Raw genomic sequence first — 20,953 nt, 5'->3', positions numbered from 1 at the left:
CATCGCTGTTGGGGATATACCTGATTTGTTATTTTTTCATGTTGATTGTAACTGCACGGGCGACTGAGGCCCCTAATCAATGTCATCTCATGAGCGATATATATGTATATTTATATATATAAACCCTAGGGTGAGGCAAGTCTTAAGTCTGTCGACTAACCCTCAAGGGTGGATGAACCGCTGCATTGACTATGGACCGACTGCCGCAACCAGGATTCGAGCCTATGTGCACTTAAGTAGCACACCACGTACGTCAGTTGTACGAGCGAGCTGGCACCACGTCACTGGTACCGACGGTAAAGCGCTCGTGTCACCGCGGACAGAAACATATGTCGTATATCAAAAGAAAGGATGAAGGGCGACGTGGGTGGATGAAGCAGCACTCCACCATTACTCCAACACTATAGATGGATGGAGGAGCACTCCACCATTTCTCCAACACCATAGATGGATGGAGGAGCACTCCCACCATTGCTCAGATAACTTGGGTGCTGGAGGTTTAAGCTACTGACAGGCAGGCAGTTGAGGCTGTCATATGATTCAGGAGAAAGATGATGAAGACGAAGAGGAGGAAGAAGAAAACTGATGTTATCCTCATCTCGCATGTCTTGATGAGAGATCTCCTCACACCCGCTAAATACTGTGCGTGTTAGTCTCGTGTCCTGGATGACGTTTAAGGATTACCCATGAAGGAGGACTCGGTGTATTAGTAAATATTAACAACAAAAAAAGGAGAATTAATCGGGTTGATCTTTGTTGCCTTGGTGAAGCTTTTGAAGACATCGGCCCTGGCTAACATGATAAGGTTTCTCCCCCCCTCTTTCAGGGGAAAATGAGCATCGTTTGACGCTAACTCGTGTAAAGTGTTGCAGACCTGGGAAAATTACTGGACGCGGGAGACAAGCCGACCACTAGTTTGCACACCTTTGATGATCATGGGAGTCGCACCCACCCGTCGAAGTTCAGGGTCGTGCCGCCCGTGTGTATCTGTGGCTTGCGTTGATTTGACCTCCCTCTTGCGTTCCTCACAGACATAAATAGGCACCACGAAAAGGGTTCATTCATCTCTCGCCGCATCGAACGCGGTGTTTCCAGCGGCCGCGCTTCGTAGGTTAAGCTATAGAGACGAATCGGTCAAACGAGTTGCGTAGGAAAAGGTGTTTTTTTGAGTCGAGTTCACGAGGCGACTACTACAGTCCCGAGATCGAAGTCCTCTGTTTTTTAAGGTGGATGTTCCTCCCTCGCGAAGTGGACGGGGTGCACGTGAGCGACGTCTTCCCGCGGTGAGCGATGCATATGCAGCACTCACTCTCTCACGTAACTGCAGGCTGGGCGCGCACGTCTGCCTCTGCTGCGAGCATGATGTATCTGCCAATATGCGACCGAGGTCAGACAGTGGACGCGTCCGCCCACACGGAGCGTCGGCCCCCACAACACTCACCAGGGTTGACTCGCTGTGGGGCTCCCGGGTTACGCTTTCTGCTGCGTTGACGTGCCTGTTGCTTGGTAGTTGGTGTTGTTGTTGGGGGGGGGGGTGACGCTGCTGCTACTGTTGTTGATGGAGGTGACCCTTTTGTTGTTGGAGGTGGTGGTGTTGTCGTTCTTCGAAGTGACACTGTTGTCGATGTTGTAAGTGATGCTGTTGTTGTAGGAAGAGACGCTGTTGTTGTGGGTAATACTGTTGTTGTTGGCGGTGACGCAGGTGTTGTTGGAGATGACGTTGTTGCTGTTGGAGAGGTGACGCTGTTGTTGCTAGAGGCGAAGCTGTTGTTGTTGATGCTGTTTTTGTTGTTGGAGACGACGCTGCTGTTGTTGGAGGAGACGACGCTGCTGCTGTTGAGGGAGACGACGCTGCTGCTGTTGGAGGTGATAGTTACCGTTGCTCACAGTGTTGGTGGAGGTTGTTGGTGACACCGCTCTCCTCTTGTTGATAATACAGCCATGGTTGATGACGGTGGTTGGGGGGATCGCTGTGGATTTTGTTCTTGGAGATGATGGCGATAGAGGCGACCGACATGGTCGACCACGAGACAGTAATCGTCGTTAGATAGTGGTCGTCGACCTGTCTATATCCTACAGGCCTCGTATCTCTGGTTGATTGGTCGTCGACCAACGTATGCCCTCCTAGCTTCACATCTCTGGTTGACGGAGCTGCGGGTTTATGCTCGATGAAGCGGTTAGAATTTTTGGTAATGTATCATTGGATCATAAAAGACATAAAGAATTCGGGAGCCGTGGCTAACGACAGCCGTGCCAAACAGGATTACGAAACTGGTTCTGTGTAAAGACGAGTCGAAGTATGCTATAATGAACTGAGTTGATCTGTTATTCTCTCCTTCACGGGAGCGGTACTTTTATTTCTCCGTTCTCATTAGGAGACTTTGTTTTCTTACCCCCTTCCCCCCGTTCCTTGTAGGAGACGACTTATTAGAAGAGTCCATTCTAACTCGATTAATGGAGAGAGACACCTTTACGATCATCCTGTGGCTTAACACTGTGTCACACTGTGGGGGGTTCGGGAAGACCGGATCTGTCTAGTTCGTCTTGATCGCCAGTGCGTCGCCGGGTTGGGAGTGCTTGGCCCTGCAGGTGGCCACACCTCGTGGGGCAAGAGGGTGGTGATCTTTGGCGAGGCTTTGGAGACGGTCTCGTCCCAGAGGAATCTCTCTCTCTCTCTCTCTCTCTTTCTCTCTCTTTCTCTCTCTCTCTCTCTCTCTCTCTCTCTCTCTCTCTCTCTCTCTCTCTCTCTCTCTCCCAAAGGTGACACCAGCTGGCACTCGTTCCCAACTCACGACTGTTCCCTCGTCGCTTCAGGGGTGTCTGTGTCATTCTTACGTAGGTGTTGTCGTCCTGAAGTCCTTCGTAAGGCCTCACGCCGTCTGTCGTCGTGCCCCCCGCCCTGACCCACCCACCCGCCTTCGTTGTATAAATGCCTGACACACACACACACACACACACACACACACACACACACACACACACACATATCTCCCCCTCCCTCTCCGGTAAAACCACAGATACCCATGAAATCCCTCGAAGTACACCCGAATCCGTAAATGGAGAGGTACATGACCGCAACCCTGTGCGGGCATGCATGTAAAACAACCTGTGCCCTCGTGCAAGCACTTGTATACCGCATGTACACAGCGTCAAGCAAGTTGTAAACTCAGGAGACATTTGTTCATTTTATGCCGAGTGGCTGTTGTCTTCCTTGCGACTGTTTGAGCGCCCGCCAAGTCTGCTCTGTGACTGAACACATCCCTTAGTGTCACCTGTGAATGAACGTCCCCTAGAGTCCCCTGTGACTGAATACCTCTTTGCGTACCCGTGTGATTGAATGCCCCATAGTCTCCCCTGTGACTGAATACCTCCTTGTGTCCTCCCTGTGACTGAACGACCCATAGTGTCTTTCTGTGATTGAACACCCCTGTAGTTGTCGCCTGTGACTGAACCCACCCTATTGCCCCGCGTGAATGAACGACCCCCTAGTTTCCCCCTGTGACTGTTGAACGCTCCCCCCTATTTTCCCCCAGTGACTGATGAACGTGGTCCCCCCCCCCTCCTCCACTTAGTTTCCCCCTGTGACTGATGAACGCCCCCATAGTGTTCCCCCTTGTGACTGAACGCTCCTTGATATCCCCCTCTGACTTGGGGACGACCATCAGACTTGCAGGCAGGACTAGGGTTTGTCGGTCCTGTATACTGGTGACTTAGAGAAGCCTGAGTTAAAGAAATCGAAGATCAGAAACGAGTTGATAGATTTAACTGATGGAGACGGTGCAGGGTATAGAACCAGACGTTGCTAAAAATGAATTTATGTAGTGGTATGCGAGATAGTGCGGTTGCGAAGGAGGGACACAGTGTCCGATACAGACACACCTGGAAGTGAAGAACGAACGACCTTGTTTCGGTCTTGTTTACATCAACTTTGAGATGATTGTTATTTAGGTTTTTCGTAGGCAGGTCCTGCAGCATTCTTGCAGCCTCCTCCTCCTCCTCCTCCTCCTCCTCCCCCATGATTGATCAGTCTGTTTTTGCCGTTAAGCTACAAATGGCGTTGCGACTTATATTCGTAACCACAGAAGAGAATTATAGATGTTTTATGGCATTCGATTCACTTGATAAGCTCGCCTGTCCGAGGAAATTAGGGCGTTCCATCCTATATTGTGCTCCAGGGTAGAGGCTAGATTACCCCAATTATTTCATGCCTATCACTAACCAATTGTTGCTTATCTGTACTCCTCGTGTGATAAGGACGGAGATAACGATGATAAATTTCGATTAAAGTGGAATCAAAGTACATCAATTACGCACGGAAAGAATGCCAGCGAGTGCCGCTGCCATCGACTGCAATGCAGGTTGTGCGATGGAATCGAGTGTACTGAGGCCTTGCGTGCTAGCTTATCGCTGAGCTAGGCAGTCAGAGTTGCCAACTCAAAATTTCAGGTGGCGCTAGAGTCACTCCCGAAAAGCGCTCAACGTACTAAAATGACAGCGGAAAAAAATGCTCTTCGAATTCTTTTTGCTCTTTGACGTGCCAGATGATTATAACAGGCACAACTGACTGCTTTAACACTTAAAACACTCGAAAAAACACTATCATTATTCCAGATCTGCTAATTCCCAGTCCGCAATCTCTTCGCCCTCGGCGTCCAGGGGTTGTGGTGGTTTATGTGAGGGTCCTGCAGGTTACTGCTTCGATGACTCGTATGCTCTCATTGACCCACTGTTTTTCAGTACTTCCTTAGGCAGTTCACAATCATAACAGCGGTTTCCATTTCTTCTCAGTCTATACTTGATAAGTCAGTGTTGCATTTAAGCTTTGGATACTCGGTCTATTTCGAAGCTTCGACTTCACGATGTTCATAAGATACGTTCCACATCAGCGTTACAGTGAGGCAATGGCAGCTCGGTCAAAGTCAACACAGAGAGGTCGCTGAAGGGATTTTCTACTGTTGCGTCCCTGAACGAGGCTGTTCAGCTCAGAGTGCTAGGGGTGCTGGTGTGCTTTTTTCCCATGATGAAGCTTCCTCCACTGGAACTCATGGCGCGTGAGAATTTCTTGCGGTTATCAGTAAACATCTTGGCTAATTCCAGTATTTCAGGTTTTATGGGTTGCAGGCATTCACCTGCGCTCAGTGACGACATTGACAGCAACACTTGGACATTGTCTGGCAAACGTTGACGAAGCTGTTTCACCCACTCCACTACAAACTGTCTGAATGTTCCTCGAATGTCCTTTTCATCAGGAAACTCACATTGTGCCATCTCCTTTTCGAACTCGTCCCCCAGGTACGGATGTAGATCTTAAGTACTTCTCTACTGAAGAATCTCCTTCCTTTAATTTTCTGCCTTGGAATCAATAAGTTGAATAAGGTCACCTAGCAGTTTGGGTTGGATCCTGTACCTTCGCTTCGGATTTCTCATTTGCACGTTCGACTTCTCCAAGAATATGCCTCAGGAGTATCGGGAAGGCATAGTTTTTCTTGTCGCAAAACATGCCATGGGGGATCTGGGCTGTGTGACATATCTTTCACCATTTCTTGCCATTTCAAAGTGAGTCTTCTATTCCACCCACTGTTGCCGTATTCTGACAGTTGCTTATCCTGTTGACCGCCATCGATTCTGGCTCTCCTGTGTTGATTTTCAACGGAGCTTGACCGTCATTGATCCGAGAAAGGATCTCCTTGTACCTTGATTAACGAATGGCAGATTGGGAGGAATAATTATAGAGCTCTCTGATCATAGAATACAGGTTCCTAGGGAGACACTGTTGTAGCATGATACGCAGCTAGCTGCAGAGACTGACACACACACACACACACACACACACACACACACACACACACACACACACGTGATCAGGATCAGATGAGGAACTTATAACTTGAGTTAAGCATACAATCCTCTGTTAACCCCTGTCATCGCAGAAGCATCGTCGGTGCCAATTACGTCAGAGTTATGTAACCCCAACCCAATTTTTTTCTTTAAAAGGACTTCTTGATGGCATCTCACATCCCCAGTAGCATTACAATCACTCAACAAGGTCCGACAGAAAGTCACTACAATCTTCTTACTTTCAGAATACAACCTGTTAGCGATACCCAGTAGTTTCGTTACCGTAATGTCATTCCTCTCATCAGTTAAGAGGCTGAACTTCTGGTTGTCTGTATCACTTTTCAAGTCACTGGTAAAATGCGGGGCAATCACACACTGCTGCACACCGCTGTATTACACTCTATTGTTTTCCCTGTTATTTTGATAGGTTTCGATTAAACTTCCTAAATCACATTAACGTATTTCAGTTAATGTTTTACTATCCTTATATATTGAAATAACACTAACTTCGGCTTTAAATAATACTACTAATAATAAAACGCGCTAAGGCGCTAAATATGAAATTTGGGCGCTAATCTAGTGGCAAAAGCTCTTAGGTTGGCAACTCTGGATAGGCTATTTGGCCGCCAGAGTTGTCAAACGAAGTTCCAGGCCATCAAATGATAATGGCCTCAGTTATCTTACTAAAGTTATGGACTTGTTTGATCATCCACTTTTCAACAAGGGTCCCAAGATATCTCGGGAAATTGATGGTCATATAATATTCGTCAGAGAAAAGAAGAAACCATCATAAATTCTGTAATTAATGGTTCATACATAGTATTAACTTAGCGAGGAAGCTAGTGGCGCTCTGGTCTTTCTTGTTTTTCTTCGTATTAAAGTAATGGGTATCTTTCCCGGCCGTTTTAGATTACCAGATTCCCTAACTACTTGCAGCCGTAGTGGACTTGTGGTAAATGTTCGAGAAGCCTCTTAAGGTGACTATCGTTAAATGATTTACGCGTTGAATATTCCCTCTGACATTTTGCAACCCGCACGAGCGACCGCAAAAAACAGTGGTAATAGTCCGGCATCAGCGCTGCCAGGCGCACGACAACTGCTGCCTATCGGCTACTTCCCCCCGAAGTGACAACACCGGAGCCACTCATATAGTCAACATTAAGGCTAATTAGCTTGTACAGTTCATAACACTCTCTCTCATGGTAGGTGATGTAGACTCTTGTTTGGTCAATTATATATATATATATATATATATATATATATATATATATATATATATATATATAATATCGTTTGTCAGTTAGGGAAACGAGTCTGTTGAGCGTAAAGTTAATCCGTTTACTTTTGTAATCCGTTCAGGTTGACAGCTCAATCCATTAGGCACAGCAAATCCATTCAGGGCGCACACAGTCGTTCTCCTCAGATCCCAGTGGCTCTGCGTGGTTTGTAATTCACCAATTTAAGGTTCGGTCAGTCGTCTCGGAACAGTATTACGTCGACCTTTTGTGCTACGTAACCCCTGTGGAGACTTCTTATTGTCGAACGGTTATATTTCGTACCTTCCTTGATTGTTGTACCGTCTTTCACAAGCACCGTCTGCCCCCAGCGTCTCTTCGTCGTATATCAACTGACTTAGATTTCTCTCTTGCATCTCTCCCCTGATGATGTGATCATTACACGAAAGTGCACTTGGGAACTTACTGTGTCTCATTTTCCCCGTGGACTCAAAGGAATATATATATATATATATATATATATATATAAGTCGTGGGACCGTCAAATTCAGGTTACTATCCCGCCAGCACAAAACGCATCAATTTTAAGATGAACAATATCATAAGCTGTCGGTGTAAATCTCGAGATTAAGTGCAAGCATGAAGTCGCTCCTAAGGGGCTAAGCGGCCGCAACCACCAACACCACCGCCTTCCGAACATCAAGGGTGGTGTTGCTTCGTCATAAGACGCGGGGTGTATGAGGCACGTTAGTGCGTGGTGGTTGTCAGGCACTTTAAGACAGGTTTATGGGAATCAACCCCCCCCCCCCCACGCACTGCGTCTCGTTTCTTTTTCTTTTTCTTTCTCTTGTTTGCCAACGTGCGTGAGGTATAACCCCAGAACGTTTTTCACACGAGACGTTAATGTATTAGGGGTTTGAATAAGCAGACGTGAAGCAGTTTTAAAAGATGTTGAGTTACTGAACAGAGTGAATGTGTATGATTGACACATACACATACACACACACACACACACACACACACACACACACACACACACAGGCAATATTGTTAAAACTAGTTAAGCTAACAGTTAAAGAGACTGTGGAAGATATGTGTAGTATAATATGAAAAAAGTGGTTTACTTTACATGATTTTTAAACTTCAGCCTTTACCTTCGTTCATCTAATTTAACCACTTAACCTCATCCTCCAAAAAAAGAGAAAAAACTAACCCATCCAAAGCACCCAACCGTTTAACCTAACCCAACTACCTAACCTGATATAACCACCTAACCTAGCCTAACCCAACCACCTAATCTGATACAACCACCTAAACCCAACCACGTAACCTGATCAACACACCTAACGTAAGCTCACTGGACCTGCTAGACCTCTCTCTCTCTCTCTCTCTCTCTCTCTCTCTCTCTCTCTCTCTCTCTCTCTCTCTCTCTCTCTCTCTCAAAACAGAGGGATACTCGCCAACCAGACCGTCTGTCTTTACAGCCTCCATTCCATTGCCCCAGGTAGTGGTGGAGACACTCCCTTCCTCCCTCATCTCAGTAGAGTTGTAGTAAACACTATCGCACGTCTCTCACCTCTCCCTCTCTCTCTCTCCCTCTCCCCGACCCTCCCCTGCAGTGGAGAACATCGCTTACAAGGGGAAGACGTGGGTGAACGACAAACGCCACGCTTGGGCGGGCTGGGACTACGGCCCGTCCAGCCTGGCTGTGGACGGCAGCGCCGACACCTCCCTCCGCTCCTGCGCAGTCATCAACAACTTCCACGTCGACGAACCCGTGTGGATGGTCGACCTGGGCAAGAGGAGGCTCGTCAGGGGGATGGTCATCATCACCTGGCAAGGACGGGGTCAAGGTAGGTCATGTCGTGGTCGCGTAAATACTAGTGTATTTTTTTTTTTTTTTTTTTTTTTCCAAAAGAAGGAACAGAGGGGGCCAGTTGAGGATATTCCCTAAAAGGCCCAGTCCTCTGTTCTTAGCGCTACCTCGCTAACGCGGGAAATGGCGAATAGTTTAAAAGAAAAAGAAAGAATATATATATATATATATATATATATATATATATATATATATATATATATTTTTTTTTTTCTTTTCTTTCAAACTATTCGCCATTTCCCGCGTTAGCAAAGTAGCGTTAAGAACAGAGGACTGGGCCTCTGAGGGAATATCCTCACCTGGCCCCCTTCTCTGTTCCTTCTTTTGGAAAATTAAAAAAAAACAAGAGGGGAGGATTTCCAGCCCCCCGCTCCCTTCCCTTTTAGTCGCCTTCTACGACACGCAGGGATTACGTGGGAAGTATTCTTTTTTCCCCTATATATATATATATATATATATATATATATATATATATATATATATATATATATATATATATATCCTCTGACTATATATTGATATATACTCAGCTGTTATAAGCCCTTGGGATGTCCCCCAGGTATAACTTGATTATTCAGTTTAACCCTCAAGTATAACATTATAACTACTAATTAACTACTGGTATAACTCCAACCTGCTTGTTTAGTTCTTAAGTATGATGATCAGTGTACTCCTATGGTATGATCCGTTGTTATAACCCAGTGCATAACCCCTTACTGTAACAGGATATAACCTAGTTCATACCTTAGTATAACCCATCTTATCTACTGGTATATCCTGGAGATATGATCCCCGGTAAATAGTAGTACTCCTGGTATAATCTCAGGTATATACTAAGGATAGTGTTACTATAATCCCTAGTGTTCCAGAACACTTGGTATAATTGGAATATGCTGTTGCTTTAAATCCCAAGTATAATTGGAATATTCTGTTACGATAGATCCTTAGTATAACCGTTGGTATGTTACTTATTTTAACTGGATATACTGTTGCTATAATCCCAAGTATAACGGGAGTATGTATACTGGAGTTGCCTCAAGTATAACTCATATACTTCCGAGGTATACCCCCTTTTACAACAGGAATATACTGTTATGAATGGCCAGTGTTACTTGATATTATAACCCCGGGTCTGTTCAACAGACCAACAGACCCTGTATCGTGATTACGTCTTCGGTCTGGACCGCCTGACCGTCTACGTCGAGAACCAGCGTCGGCTGGACGCACCCACCTCCCAGGACCACAAGAAGTGCGCCTCCGTCACCAGACTAAACAACGCACTCTTCAGGTAAGGTGGTAGAAACCCCCTCCTCCTCCTCCTCCCTCCGTTAGAGTGCGTGTGTACCCCAGGTTTCCTCTCTCATCAAAGCTTAATAACTACTGATCATGTTCTCGTAATAGTTTTAATCATATTCATTTTGTTCCTGTTGTGTAAGCTTGATAACTTTGTCGCATACAGAGGTACAATAATTAACGTTTTATTATCGAATTATTCCCCATTTACCTTTCGTTTTACTATGAAGCTTAACTATATTTTTTTTTTTTTCGCATTTTCACTATTTTGTCATTTTCCACGTCCCGTGTTTTACTGCGGTAGTTAATGCTTGCCGTGTTTTGCTTCCTAACAGGCAACGTGTACACGTGGAGTGCCCACAGCCAATCAGAGGTCGCTACGTGTACGTCAAGGCTGGCGGTGTGGCCAATCGCTGGCACAGAGTGTTCTCGTTGGTGCTCTGTGAGGTCATGATATACTAAGTTCCTGAGCCGCCACGCCCCATGGTAACCTACACCCACTGGAGGTATTAACGCACACCACCCACCTCACCCACCTAACCACGCAGACTGCCAGCCTTTTACGACCTTACCTCGGCAGCACAAGAGCTGAGGAGGTTTCCCAATGCTTCAGGGAAGACGTAACCCGAAACCTCTAAAGTAGAAACTGATTGATAGAAAAAAAAAAAAGACTTTAGCCAGATGTCTTTTTCCGGCGTGGATGAAGACACTTTGAACCTGAGGAGATCTTCGGGCCCGAAGGAGTCAGCGGTGTGGACGAGACCTACTTTGTGGTAGAGGGAGTTCAGTGTATGAGACTCCGGCAGCACCAGGTTCATAAACCTGGACAGAAGAAATAATCCAGCATCCAACGTACTTCGGCAGTACCTGGCACTTCGAAGGTCCGTCTCTCACACGTGCAGTTCCGAGTCTCTTTCATGGCAACAGCTCTTCCTCATGAGAGCGAAGGTCAAAGGCTGACGTAAAGCAACAGTGAAGTACCCAAGAGATTTGACTCGCAAGGCCTGGGGGCGGAGGTACACTCTCGGGTGGTAACCGCTGGTTGATGTTGCTCACCACCCGCAAGAGCAAACTCAACCTCCGGATATGTTGGCAGTGACGTGTGGTGCCCTCAGACAATGGTATACGAGCGCGTTCACCTTGAGTACATGTCTGTAACCGTCATTCATCAGTGTCAAGATCATGCGATTAAACTCTGGAATGGGTAACTATGTGCTCTGTACTGACTGTGAGGCCAGACTTGTAACCTGTGATATGACAGACCCTTCGAGTCCATTTCTGAATGTTGTTATAAGCTTTTTCTTGGAGCTCTTGTTCAGACGGATGATTACTTAATTCCCTGATATGTGATGGAAAAAAGATAAGGTATCAAATATATATGTTTCAGAAAAGAAGTGTTTATTTTTTTTTTTTTGTACTGATATTTATCGTCAGTAAGATGTTGAGGAGAAAACGTATACTTGAAACCGTCAAGGGGAATGTTACGAATGATAGTCACGTCCAGATACCCGTCAAAAGCTTATAGTGGGAGAAATATAGACGTTCTCACACGTTCCTGCGGTGGTCACACTTCAGGTTTTGAGCCACACGCAGACACGATCCATCACTTGTGCTCTGGACGACCCTGACTCCCTCCCTCTCCCTCTAACCTTGTGACACACGTGCACTTGACCCTCGGCCACGTACCAAGCAGGGCACAACTCTCGTCCTTACCTGACGCTCGAGCCGCGCCTCTTGGACCATCGTGCTCACACCTCCTCCGCTACCGTGGTAACGCCACAACGATGTGCACGTCACAGTGTACAAGATATCGGCGTGCGGGAGACTGGAGGTTCGTAGACGGGTCACATAAAGGTAGAGAGACGTGGCACATCTAGTGTCCAAAGGTCAAGCTGTAACATGAGCACCGCTGGTGTCAAGTCTGGCTCTCGACCAGTGTCACGTGGCGACCTTCCTGAAGGTGAGGAACGTGTTGAATGTGGAAGAAAAAAGAAAATGTAGTATTGCGGTACTTTCCCCTCCTCCTCCCTTGAAAACGGAGTGGTTTCTCCTGTTGCTGTGTGACAGTGTGTGGTACCCCAGTGGGTAGATGTGTTCTCATGTACTCTTGTTATTACTACCGCTACGCCGCCACCAAGACTGGTGGAACACATATCCACAATTGGTGGTGGTGGTGGTGGTGTGTGTGTGTAAAATCCCACCAGGGAAAACATTTTAGTGACATCTTGTTCGAGGTTTCATAAGTTGCCATAATTGATGCGGTCACATGCCACTTGGGAACGTTCACCCGCCTGTGTTGGGTCTCCAAATACTTATGACAAAGAACTGTGTCCTGTGTGTTGAAGGAAGTCAATAATACCCGCATCATTGATAGCAATGCGGATATTTGGGTTATCAAAGGACGCAAGGATGCCCCTGAAGAACCAAGAGGACAACAGTACTGACAAAGTGTTTATACTTCATCCCAAAAACTCTGATGTAAATAAACTTCAGCAGCAGTTCTTCAGCCAAACTTCAGTGATTATGCATTTCAACTTCGAAACCTTCATTATTGATTTTTTTCCGTGTATAATGTGTGTGTGTGTGTGTGTGTATAACATTACCCTCTGATGGTACTGGTTATTTTCGCTCAAGTTTTGTATTATATGTATATTAAAGTCACTTTTTTTTCTGGAATAGTTCACGATTTCATTTCATAGTTTGTATGTAAAAGTTTTTAGTATTAAGATTATTGGTTGAAGACGTGACATCATGACTGGCAGTAAGTAGTGTAGCCCCCCTCTCAAGCACGACGGGACGAGACCTTGCGTTTGATGGCGTGACCTTTGACCTGACCATTAAGGATCAGGTTAAGAGCCAGGCCATTGATGATAACATCTATGGGTCGTATACCCCTCTCGTGTCCATGGGTCAAGTCATGAAGAATATCCTGAATAGATAGAGTCCAAGGTTTTAGATATCTGCAAGCGCTCTGCTACACAGATAGATGTATTTGATTACGCTTACAACTATTAGGATGATTCGTGGGTTTAGAATTAGACCAGTTCCCGAGCGCGCCCGAGCAAAGTTGATTATTAAGAGAAAATAAAAAGTCAGGAAAGTTTTTGCGCATTTATTATCTTGAAGATGATTGATAAGCTCATTCGCCCGTTCCTGATATTATTTAGATAGAGCGAGAAAGATATTTGTATGTAGTATATAGATACAATGTTAAAAGTCTGTGTACTGTGTACATTCCGGGTAAAAATGAACGTTTGTGGGCGGAGAAGTATAAGAAAATGGCGGCCATCTTGTACAGTCCAGTACAGATATGTCTCGATCGCACGGTCGAATTAAGGCATTTCACGTTTAGGTTGGAGGTGATCTTCCACTTTCATTATGAAGAGTGCTTAATAATTAAATACTCTCAAATGCAGCGTTAATATGCGTCCAGTATACAAAGGGAGTTTTACGTATTAAGAAAAAAAATCATATCTGGTCTTAACATAGTTTGCATTATACTCTGGCAAACATTAGCCCGCGATCATATCTGAAAAATTGATGGGATCTTACATCGTTGTAATAATGTTTCACAGCCCGACAGGTTATGAATATTGAGTCGGAGACAATTAATGATCTTGGGTTTAGACGGAGAACAAATAAGAAATGATGGAAAAAAAAAGTTTTGTCATTAATAATATTCTTTTACGTATTTTCGTATCTTTTTGTTTCGTTTGATACAGTATAAAGTCCTGTGAAACTGCATGCGCGTTCGTGTGCGGGATGAGTTGGTAGATGTATCCCCAAGCTGATACAAAATGCTGTGCATTAAGTACGGAATAGATATACTGATAGTAGACGTACAACGTGCTAAAAATGTCCTGGAGTATAATGTTTGTGAATATGGCTAGCAATGCCGTTAAATTAGGCAATGAAACACGTATCAGTGTAGGTCATATGAGCTAGATGAAGCGAGAGGTGGGCGGTAAATAGCGACTCTAACTTTACCGCTGAATGTTCACGGTTCTGATGCCATAAATGTACATATCAACATCGACGATTTGTATATAAGTAGGATTTATGAATAGATTCATGTATTGTTACTTTAATCCTCTTCTTTTTTTTTTCCCCCTATTATGTGAGAATGACAATAAAGATTCTTATCGTTATGTAGCTAGCGATTCGGCTCCGACGGGCAAATAATACAGCATTCCAAAAATAATTCGCGGTATATAATCACAGGATTTTGGCACGTGTATTATGCGGCTCTTAAATGAGATTCTTATCATTCACATGTAATACTGACTTCTTTTTTCCCGGACTGAAGTTAGAATTGTGCAAACTTCGGATTTACGCGTCGTGACGTTAGAATTCATTATCCGGATCATGTAATCGACTTTTAAATCAGATTCACGTATAGAATTTGCACGTGGTTCATTTAAGTTCATACGTGTTTTAAAAAAAATCTTAAATAAAGTTATTCCATGAAATTCAAATACAATGATATAAAACTCGAAGAAATCCGTCGCCGTCACTGAAACCCAAGCCGGTGTTAGTCCATGGAACTCGAGGGAGAGGCGTCTTGTGTACGAATGTTGTGTTGTCCGTAGTCAATTTTTTCCCCAGTGTTTCACGGCCAGGATGCGACTGCTTATAGTAACCTCAGCTACCCAGAGCGTTATGATATCCTTCTGACGCGGTAAGTACCATGCAGTGGCTGGCATACGACTGTAGTTGTTGGGAAGTTAACAGTTAAGTCTGGTTGCCGGTGTCACTAATGGTCCACTCTGAATCGCATGCGCATTACGTATGTACACTTACCGCAGTCTTGCTGCACTTTACCGCAATAGATGGCGCTTGCTTGCTACGACCAATAGCTCCAGTGTTACCTTAACATCTTGACAGTAAATGTTATTTCATATACTATTAAATCTCGCTGTGCAATACAACAGTGCGTTTCTAATATTCAGTTTAAGCAGGTTTAACAGGCTCCGTAGGCTTTCCTTGACCCTTCTTGTCAGTGCTTGCGTCTGAACGCGGTTGCTCAAGGGAAAGACACCATAATCGTACTTAATGTTCGTCTCTATGGGTATATATCATGACATACTACCATTGCCATCACGTAATCTTTCCTCCCAGTTTCACTGCACTGTCGTACCGGATTTAATTAACTTCGTGTGTGCAAATGGCCCATTTTCTCGCTCACTAACATATTTTATAGAGTACCGAGTCTAGTAGATTCTGAGGTGGCCATTCCAGTGCTATTGTACCGTCTTTGGCTCGATGGAGGCATTGAAACAGATGCTGAAATATTTACAGTTGTAAAAGTAATTCTTTACCCACATGATGCATTTATGCAAAACAGGAGATGTACAGTTAAGAAATCTGCTTCCATAGCTTCGTACATCTGTATGTATACGCTGTATGTATTTATACATTATCATCCTTCATTGTTATGTATACGTGTATATTCCCATGAATTATGTAGCAATGTATGAGAGCCGTTTGGGGAACATGATAGCTAATACTTTTTAATGGAGCAATATATTCAGGGATCAGGTTACTTAAGAGATCAATACTGTTGTGTATGACTGTGTCAAGTTAGTGTGGTGAGTTGGCCAAGTGTCTCAGGTGCGAATGTCTTACGTGTGTGTACTGGTATGTGTATATTTTACTGAGACCGTAGTTGTGTAAATATGAGTATATATAGGTGTGTGTTAGTGCTTTTGTGCATCCGTGTGTTTGCATATGTACGTGATCTTTGTTTGTATGTGTGTCGTGTGTTTGTGTGAGTTTATGTGCATTTTTACGCACAGTTTGCACACATGTACGTCTGAATGGTCTCTGGTTGCATGTGCCTAGTGCGTGCTGGTGATAATTTAGGGACAATTACTTTATTTTTTAGCTTGAAGTATAGATATAGACTGTTGATGTGACGAAAACTTGAATTTATTTATTAGGAAATAGATGAATTTTAAAAGAAGGTATATAGGTACTTAGTTAAGATGAATTATGTATGATTGGGTTCATACTGTTGTGTTTATGGTGAAGATATGATGTGATGTGAGGATGTGATTTGGAATGATGAAGGTACAGCTAGAGAGAGAAATTTGACTTTATATGGCTCATTTCTTTATTATTGTTATTATTATTTTATTATTATTATTATTATTATTATTATTATTATTATTATTTACGATATTTAATCTCTTGGTATTAAGACTGTCACAACTACTATGATAGGAAGGAAAAAGTATTCATGTAATCGAATGTTTTTTTTTTTCTTTTATCTAGAATGAATTTGGATTAAGATTGTAGTACATCAAGGGCCATGTCCCTTATGATGTCACCCCAAAAGTGCTACATATGGTGGTAAGATCCCACCCACCGTGGCACCACAGCTTTCGTGTGTAGTGATGAACTTGATGTGGCCTCGGAATATACCCAGTTATTTATTCTCAATAAATACCCAGAGTACATTAGGTTACCGGAGCGAATTTACATCTTGAAGATCGGGCCGATTTTCGGATTTTCAGGATTCTTTCGATAATGACAAAATGTTGAACAAAAACTTTGATGTGTTGTAAGCTGAGCGTAGGTGAGGTTTGGCCACACGTTTGTTCACCTAAATGGTCACGGTTAATGAAGAGGTCTGTAGAGGGTAGATGAGCTGGAGTTCCTGATGTGGTCTTTGTAGAAGAGACCATACTGGAAAGAGGGTCCTGTTTGAGAGGTTGCTCATTGGGGAATGAGGTTTCTGTGATGGGGAGGGATCCTGATGGTTTGTGGCGAGGAGGGTGTGGAAAAGAAGGATGCCGAATGTTGTAAGGTCTTTGGCCAGGAGGCCACGGAGAGGTCGCGGTGGGGGAAGTGGTTCTTGTGAAGGGAATCGTAATGAGGGTGCGAGTCCTGCTGGAAATGGTCTTTGATTAGGGCCCGATAATGAGCAGGAGATTCGTTCACATAATTTCCTTGTTAAGAAGCGAGTGGTTTCTAGAGCGGGAGAGGAGGGTGCCTGTCTCTTGTGAATTAGTCTTTGGTGAGTAGACTGTCGGTAAATTGTACCTTAGGTCCTCGTGAGGCTCAGGTGAGTGTGATGGTCTGGCTCTACTGGAACAATGCACAACACTCGACCAGTTAAGTTACCTGTCTGGGACACAGGAGCAGTGTGTGTGCACGTGATAATGTACACGTAAATTAACCAGGTGCCTGTGTATTACACCACCACACTTACACACCAGTCAAGTTCACATATACAACTAGCTGTACATGAGCAAGAAAGCAAGCTTTGAGTCCACAGTCTTCCTGATGATGATGATATGTGTATTGATGTCTTTTAAGTATGTTTCAAGATAGTGTTCATATGTTATTGTGTGAGAAATAACATGTTCATCCTTGTGGTCGATGTTCAATTTATTAATAAATGTTCTTATTTAGATGTTAAATGGTTTACTTATCCATCCCAACTGGAAACAAAAGTCTTTGACGGGAACTCGGACAGTATAAGGAAAAATATATATATCATCGTGTAATCTCCTACAGACACAAGGTTTGTGTGTTATAAAAAGTTTTTAAACGATTTTGGCGTTAGGTTCCGGGCCGAGTACACTTTTGCCCACTAGGTAAGGTCATGACTTTGCATTAGTGATTTGGAATCATTCGTGACCACGGGCGGTGGGAGGGAAAAACACAGTATTAATTGATTAAAGTGTTAGTCCTGCCGCTGTTACATTATTATCAGTCATTCGGTGGAGCCTGTGAAGGAAGGGCATAAAAGTTTGAATTACTCTCGTAAGTCAGGTTCTTAAGAGCTTTTAAAACTTTGGCCGGTAGAACTAGCAGTATATCTGGATAATAAGATACGACAGGCTTCGGCGAGTCTCTTAACTTGGTACTTTTCCTTGTAAAGGTAAGTGGAAAGAAAGTTGAGGCAGTTGGCTTCAAAGGAATTCCCCTCGAGAGAAACCCACTGAATTTGCTTCTCTTAAAATGTTTGCTGGTAGGCGGCCCACTCCCAGGATTTCCGTTAACGACTTGGCGACAGTTGACAGTTCGGGAAACGCTTCGGGCTCGTTTTGGTATATTGCGTAGGACCATGGAAGATGTCAGTCGTGAATTAAGGGGTCGTGATTATATATATATATATATATATATATATATATATATATATATATATATATATATATATAGATCGGTCCTGCTTTGTGGGAGATGGCGTTTGAAATTCAAATATATGCAAGACTCCCTCTACATCCTCCCCAGGGTCCAGACACGTTCCATGCTCCTGGAGCTGTCACAAGAGGAGCGGGTTATCGACACCTTCCTGGGGGAGGTCGCCTTACCACTTCCCCAGGATCACGACTCGCTCGCTGGTAATGACTGAACAACGTGTCAAGCAGGAGCCACGAGCCACGTTATGAGGGTATCGATGGAATTGGATATAATCCAGACATAATTGAGGCCACCTCGAAGACTCGTTTCGTCGTTTTTAAAAATCGAATCGTAGCAACGCGCTTCTGTTAAACTGTCTCGCGTGATCGCATCATTTGATTTTACGTGACTTTTCACGACGCTTGTGTGTCCAGTTGGACGCGTCCATATTTCCCGTATCACGTGACTTGTAGATATTTCCTGTTTAGTGTGTACGTCCAACTCTGTGTGGATGGATGGTTGTGTGAAGGTGGATTGAAAAGTGGACGACTTTTAACTGTGTGCAGGGAGGTACTGTGTGTCGTCTGCATGTCGAGTAACGGAGTGTAGCGAGTTACCTTGTGTGTTATCTGTATTACAAGTAACCAAGTGACGACCCGGGCGTATGGTGACGGTGGTGGGGGATTGTTCAACTCTGGCAATATTTTAAAGCAATAATTCATAGCAACACGCCATCTATTATTATTAAGTAGTAGTAGTTGTAGCTGTAGCAAGTAGTGGTGTATATCCCCAGCAACCCTTTCGTTAATATTAGTTATTATTATTAGTGGTATATAACACCAGCGTGGCTTTGTCAAGGGGTTCCTGCAGGTTTAAGGCTGCGCTTCAATCAGGAGCAGAGAAATGATGGGTTTCCTTGGAACGAGAAGGGTCTCGACGAAATTGTACTTCACTTCTTCCACTTGACGGTAGCCACACTCTGGCTGGCCAAGTCCAGCCCAGCACTCGCCTCCTGACTTTTAGAAAATGTTTCTCGATCGTTATTGGCATTAGTCCCCGCCCCCCACACACCTGATTGGCTGCTGGGAAGCGTCGCGCCAGATTCTCAAGTGTTGTTTACACGTATCGAAAGCAAGAAGGTCGGTGCCCTCTGTAAAGTTAGTTGGTTGCTTGGGCTTTAAGACCATTAAAGAAATTACGTCCGCCGACCGAAAAATCATTTTAAAACCCTCAGGTTTTTAAGGGATTAGTTTATAATTCGCATGCACACTCACGTCCGTGGACCTTGCGATCTATTACAGTCCACCGGCCGGCCATCTAGCATTATGTACCGCGGTAGCTGTAACGAGCAGCTAACTACCAGACCAGGTTGTCAGAAGACGGGTCCGTTAGTTATTCGCTCTCTGTCGGTAATAATGCCAAGGGTGTGATAGTTGAGCTGAGGGGCGTCCTCGGTGAAGGCAGATACGCGTCAGTGAAGCAAGACCCCTCAATTCAAAGTTTCTGTTAATGTCATTGTTGTTATTATTATTATTATTATTATTATTAAGCGACTGCCTGTATCTCCGGTCGTCGTCACGTCACACATTATTCTGGAACCTTCTGGAGCGGCAGCCTGGACAACCATGCAACCGGTGAATCTATTACGTTTGTTTGTGTGCGTGTTTGACGTAGGATGTGCAGCAGTTCCTAGCGAAGGTTAGATGCGTTTCGCTTAATCCCAAGGATGTGATAGCAAATAAGGATGAATCACACACACACACACACACACACACACACGCCGTGGTGTAGTGGTTAGAATTGCTGACCATTGAGTCTGCGTGGACCAGGCCTTCCGGGATCAAACCTGCTTGGGTTTAGATCCTGGACGCGGCAGTTGGTACACACTCAATCGTAGGTGTTCATCCTCCCTTCTAGGAGCTGGCTAGTCGATAAAAGAGGTACCTGGCATAGGCTGGTTGGTGTGTGTGTGTGCGTCTACACTCATAGGAGTAAAAACATGATAGAGATGCACAAGGTTAGGTGATGGAGGGGGAGCAACGCGAGGGGCTAAATTCTCCGTAGCGCACAGATAGCAATCACACACACACAACACGCAAGAAACAATCGGGGGAAATTTATGGACATATACTCAATTGGTTCTAACGACCGTTTACCTAAAGACAAGTTTACACGACGGGCAAACGGGCATCCTTGAACTTATTAAACAATACCATCATTCCTCCGAGGTGATTTGCATATTTGCAAGATCACGCTGCTTGATAATGGTGCGTTGTTAACGCTGTGGCCGACCACACTGACCATGCGTATCGGGAGAGACGGGTCGGGTTAAGTTAGTGCTATAATCCTGGAGGTAACTCGCGCGCAGTCTGATAATCAGGTTGCTCAGTATCGCTTATTAATTGCATTCTTTCTTCACTCCACCCTTACTAGTGGACTTGCATCGTTAAGAGAAACGAGGTCGTTTCATCCATCAAGCAGCGGATGGATATGAAAAGCGAGAGAGAGAGAGAGAGAGAGAGAGAGAGAGAGAGAGAGAGAGAGAAGGAAGAAATGAAATCGACTTGTTACCCTGAAAAAT

The 20,953-nt window shown here is 44.5% G+C and overlaps 1 protein-coding gene across 3 annotated transcripts in view; it reads left to right on the top strand.

The window, feature by feature from the left end:
• Positions 1 to 17,659, top strand: part of LOC139754060 (lactadherin-like) — a 247,289-nt gene extending 229,630 nt beyond the window's left edge. For all 3 annotated transcript variants that reach the window (XM_071671078.1, XM_071671077.1, XM_071671076.1), the window contains exons 9-11: positions 8,693 to 8,926; positions 10,093 to 10,237; positions 10,578 to 17,659. In XM_071671078.1, the coding sequence (XP_071527179.1) occupies positions 8,693 to 8,926; positions 10,093 to 10,237; positions 10,578 to 10,704 (506 nt within the window). In that variant the 3' untranslated portion in view covers positions 10,705 to 17,659. The remainder of the gene's footprint in view (positions 1 to 8,692; positions 8,927 to 10,092; positions 10,238 to 10,577) is intronic.
• The last annotated feature ends 3,294 nt before the right edge of the window (positions 17,660 to 20,953 follow it).

The sequence above is a fragment of the Panulirus ornatus genome, chromosome 16, assembly GCF_036320965.1.
Source record: "Panulirus ornatus isolate Po-2019 chromosome 16, ASM3632096v1, whole genome shotgun sequence".
Classification (NCBI taxonomy): Eukaryota; Metazoa; Arthropoda; class Malacostraca; order Decapoda; family Palinuridae; genus Panulirus; species Panulirus ornatus.
Note: the sequence above shows the minus strand (reverse complement) of the source record. Positions and strands in the feature narration are given on the sequence as shown.